Source organism: Montipora foliosa, chromosome 3 (assembly GCF_036669935.1).
Source record: "Montipora foliosa isolate CH-2021 chromosome 3, ASM3666993v2, whole genome shotgun sequence".
Lineage (NCBI taxonomy): Eukaryota > Metazoa > Cnidaria > Anthozoa > Scleractinia > Acroporidae > Montipora > Montipora foliosa.
The window spans coordinates 67,912,515-67,917,514 of NC_090871.1; the positions used below are offsets into that span (position 1 = coordinate 67,912,515).

Sequence of the window (5,000 nt, forward strand, 5' to 3'; positions counted from 1 at the left end):
AACAACACGAAGAGTCATGGGACCACAGGCATAAATTTCTTGAGTTTGCGGTTATAAATCGATATATAGATCGCAAAATGTGCGATTTATAAATCACACATTTATAAATCGCCTTTGTCCGATTCTTGTTATTTATATATCGCAGAGTTTGCTATTCTGCGATTTATAAATCGCAAAGATGGCAATCCAGCGATTTTTAAATCGCAAAGGTACTTGAATTTGTTATTTAGAAAATACAAGATATTTGATAAATAACACAAAAATAGGGGAAAAGTACTTAAATAATATTTTTACATTTGGCGCCCAAAACAACCGGTCTTCATCAGGGTGAATAAAGATAATCGTGCAGCTCTTTCACCAAATCTGCCATTTTTGTCATCGTGTGCATTTCTGGACATAAGTGGGTGAATAAGTGGCCGTTACACGTGTTTCCTGAAATGGGATATATAAATGTATATTAAAGTAAACACCCCTTATTTTGATCATCGACGGATGATGATAACTTCTCTTGTTCTATAGCTAAATTCTTTCCCCCAAGGGTGCGCGCTCTCATTGGTTACTTCGAGGTCACATGACATCTAAGAATAAAACTGTTTCCCACCAAAAGTCTCTGAGCGGGTAACAACGCAAAATCTATGACGTCAGAGGGTAACAGTGTACTATTACCCGCGAATCGACGACCGCCGTTTCTGTTGCCGTTACACGTTTTTCTGTTTGCACTATATAACAAAACACTTAAAGACTGGTCCCGAGGGAAACAGTTCATTTTGTTTCCCTCGAATTTCAATGTTTCCCTCTGGTGCGCCAACACTGAGATCTCTTGAAACAAAATGAACTGTTCCCCTCGACACCAGTGATTAAGTGTTTAATTTATTTAAAATCAACTGTGACTATAGCATTGAGTTACCTGTAAGGTAACACAATTTGTCCACTGCTATCCTCTGATTTTGCCCTGGAAGGCATACAAGTCCGACCGCTTTATTAAGCACTGCAGGCCTGGATAGTCTGATAAGTGCAATGTCGTGACCGTAGCCAGTGTATGTCTGAAACCTTTTGTGTATGTAGAGTTGTGATAAATCAAAATACTGCTGTGTAGATTCCATTTGAGAACGATTGTGAACGCCTAAGAAGTAAATAATAAGTTAGTACCTACGACGTCAAAAAAGAAAGGAGAAATGTTTATTATTATTACTTTAAGAGAAGCCATGATCCTTGCAGCCTGGTATATAGGATTTGAACCCGTGACCTCGCGATACGGTTCGACGGCCTAACCTATTGCAACTGAGCTATGAAGCCACTGACGTTGGGAGCTACTCATTAGTGGGTTCTAATGTTACCGTGATGAATAAATCAACGAATGAAATGACACATGAAATGAATCATATATTGAACTGCGGATATGAAATCAAGTGAGGCTATGATGGATTCTAATGTTCCTGTGATGTTCATAACTGCGAGGAAAGTAGCTTCAGTTGATTTCGTATCCGCAGTTCAATATATGATTCATTTCATATATCATTTTATTTGTTGATTCGTTTGTCACAGGAAAATTAGAACCCACAAATAACTAGCTCCCAACGTCAGTGGCTTCAAAGCTCAGTTGATTAGAGCGTCGCAGCGGTATTGCGAGGTGTAGAGATCAAACCCCATTGAAGTCCTGAAAATTTCAGGCTTCTCTACGCAATTGCTAAAATTGCGTACATAACTGCGAGGATCATAACTTCACTTGATTTCATATCCACTGTTCAATTTATGATTCATTTCATATATCATTCCATTCGTTTATTATCACTTTGTCGGGAATTGTGGCACATTTTTCCGTCTAAAATGGAGAATTTGGCGGACTTAAGTGTATTTTAGCCCGCTAAAATAAACCGTCCAATCACCGATGAAAAGTATAAAATGAGCTTTATGAAATTTCCATTTCATCTCTTACAATTTTGAAAACTCAAATGGCAAGATTTTGCAATTTGTAGCCAGCTTCGCCGCTTGATGGTGTATTTTCATTGAGGGAAAATAATGTAAAAGCCATTCAATGTGTAAACACTCGAGCGATTGTTCAGACTGTTTTGTTGTCTTTTTTTAGTTTTTATATTTTGTCAATGCCCTCCAAAGTGATAATGATAGCAGTGTAGTTTGTTCTTGGGCATATGTGCTTTGGGCCCTTTTCAGAGCTCAGTTTTAACCCTCGCCTAAAGGGTCGGGCTAAAAGGAGTCTGAGTCAACCCTTCGTTCCGATATGACAGCGTGAGTGAGAAAAGCCCTGTGAACAACAAGGGCAAATGTCCAGTAACATGAAACTCCGATTTTCAGTCTGCACTTAGAAGGCGTAAAATAACGACCCTTTACTCCTAAGTACAGATTTTTATGTCACAAGTTTCCTGAAACGGGATACCTAGATAGGAAATAGGATTCCAGCAAGTTGTTCTTTTTCAGTTTTTAAACATTGACAAACCTAGAACGATCCTATAAATTCTCGGGTTTGGATTAGTTGACAGACAATGGGCAGCAGTGACGATCCACTCTTTATGAATCAAGGACGCTCCGCACTTGTGACCCCATTCACCACTTTCCCCCTTCGTTATCCGATATTCCTGAATCTCTGCTTGCCAAGGCCACGAATGAGGAAATGCATCTGTACCGCCGATCACCCTCGGCAAAGGAGGCCTCTTTCCGCATTCTGCACAACAAATCAAGAATATTACTAGCCATGTATTTCAATGGTTGCTTTTAGGGGTTTATACGGACCTTTCAGCTCGTTTAATACCAATGCTTTTAGTTTGTGTTATCAAATAATCATCGGTGAAACATATGGGGTACACGAAACGCATAAAATAGAATAAAAGGAAAAATAATAATGTTTGTCAATTAGACATTCATTGATCAGCAGTTGATTTACGTATATTATCCATTTTGACGATAAAAAACGATGTACATGGTAGAGGACGGTTAAACAGTTTCTCACGTTTACTTTGATATCAGTGTCAATAAAGAACGAAAGGTCACCATATTATTTAGCATAATTACGGATGTGAACAGTCTGAAAACCTTTTCTATTACGTTTAATTAACAACTGCGTTGTCGAGGCGGCCATGCTAAGCGCAACCTGACTATGTGCAGATAAAATTGTCCGGCACTCTCTAAGAAAAGCCTCTATATGTTCTCTAAAAATGATGCGTATACGTACCTGTCGTTGCGTCCAAGGGTACAAACCATAGCTTAAGCAAAATCGCAACAATAAAGTAACATGAATTCCTCATTGAAAATATGGTATTTTGAGATTGTCTTGTGAACGTTTGAGAGTTGTTTTAACGGCCTTCACAGCAATGGTTTCGTGAGGAAAATATGCGTAGTGATTAAAGAATGTAAATTCATCAAGCAATCAGTAGAAGCGTGACAATCAAAACATGGCGTGAAGGCCCAATATCACGCGGTTTGGCAACAGGATATTCTAAACCCTGATTCTAACCACTCTCTCAATGTTGAAGAAGGACAAATTCCTATGCCCATAGGTCCTTGATGCTTATCTCCCGTCGGCAGATTTCTCACGCGAACAGAAAAGGAACTACAGCTAGCCCTGTTTATCGGTTACGATATATGTATACAGAGAGGTCAAAACTGTTTCCCGAGCAAAAGAGTTATATTTTTCGTCTTTTTCTCGACGGATTTACAGCAGTTGCCGTGAACGCGTGGGCGTGGTAACTTTTACCTGAAGTCAAGAGTATTGCGTACGGTAAACGGTAGGCAATGAACTTTCTCGGATTATCGCCTTTAGCAAAAGAACAGTAGAGGCCTTCTAATGATGCATTTAAATGTAAACAGTGTACATAATAAGTTTGAAAATCAAACTTTTCGTCCACCAACTTAAAACCTAAGTCGCGTTCTTGACCGAAACATTAATCGACTCGTCATACCCCAATGGGCAGTTCAATTTTTGGAGGCTTCAATATATATCGACAGGACCGTTCAAAAGGGGGAGTTGGTATAGTGACATTTTTTGCATTTAGCTTAGTATCAAAGAGGCTTATAAAGAGGCCCCCAAAAAGTTTGAACTATTTAATCACTTGTGATTAAATCCAAGTTTGGCAACAATGATATTACAGTAGTTGGTTTGTATAGACTTCCCAAAACTGTTAGCGGAAATTATGCAGTGCAGTTGGAAAACGAACTCAATGATATTGTATTCAATTGGCGTCCCTGCAAACTAACTTCCTAATGATATTGGTTGACATGAACTTACATAGTCTTAAGCCACAGCTTAGAGGGCGTAAGTTGCTTTGTGATCTTCACGATGTGCATGGATTGTGTTTAATAACAAAACCTACAAGGTTAACGGACAGGACTCAAAACTCAACTCGGAAATCGGATGTTACATATATTAACAAAAAACTTGAGCCTGACCTTTTCAAAGATGCTGCAGTATGTGACCCAAGGATACGTGATCATGCTATGGTAATTGCGTCTATGAATGAGAATGCAATTTGTCATCCTAGGAAAGTTGTCACGTTCAGAAATCTCAAAACAATAAACGACGAAAGTTTTTGTGAAGAATTGAGGGCGGCTCCGTGGCATGTGGGAAGCATTTTCGAATCGATCGATGACCAATGGTTCTACTGGAGTTCATTACTTAATTACATTCTTGATGAACACACACCAATTAAAAGGATGAGAGTTAGGGCAACCGTGTATGACACATGGATATAGAATGCAAAGAAGCAATACGAAGAAAGCGGAAGTATGCAATAAAGTTTTATAAGGATCCAACTCAAGAAAACTACGACTTAAAGAACAAATGGAGAAACGTAGCCACGAGATTAAGACGCAAAGCAATTAAGGGTTTAGTGGAAAAATAAAACTGATGATTCAGTAGTAAACAAAGCGCATTCTATAAAACATTCAAGCCCTTCCTGGACAATAAATCCAAAATCACAGACTAGCGGATTACATTAGAAGACAATGAGAACATTATGAAATATCAATCAAAAGTTGCCAGTTGTTTT

At 38.7% G+C, this 5,000-nt stretch overlaps 1 protein-coding gene across 1 annotated transcript in view; it reads right to left on the reverse strand.

Annotated features, from left to right (window-relative positions):
• Nucleotides 1–3,408, reverse strand: part of LOC137998086 (chymotrypsin-like elastase family member 1) — a 10,675-nt gene extending 7,267 nt beyond the window's left edge. The window contains exons 1-3 of the mRNA XM_068844498.1: nt 3,188–3,408; nt 2,456–2,680; nt 908–1,123 (exon numbers count right to left, since the gene is read on the reverse strand). Of these exons, the coding sequence (XP_068700599.1) occupies nt 908–1,123; nt 2,456–2,680; nt 3,188–3,260 (514 nt within the window). The 5' untranslated portion in view covers nt 3,261–3,408. The remainder of the gene's footprint in view (nt 1–907; nt 1,124–2,455; nt 2,681–3,187) is intronic.
• Between the last annotated feature and the right edge of the window lie 1,592 nt (nt 3,409–5,000).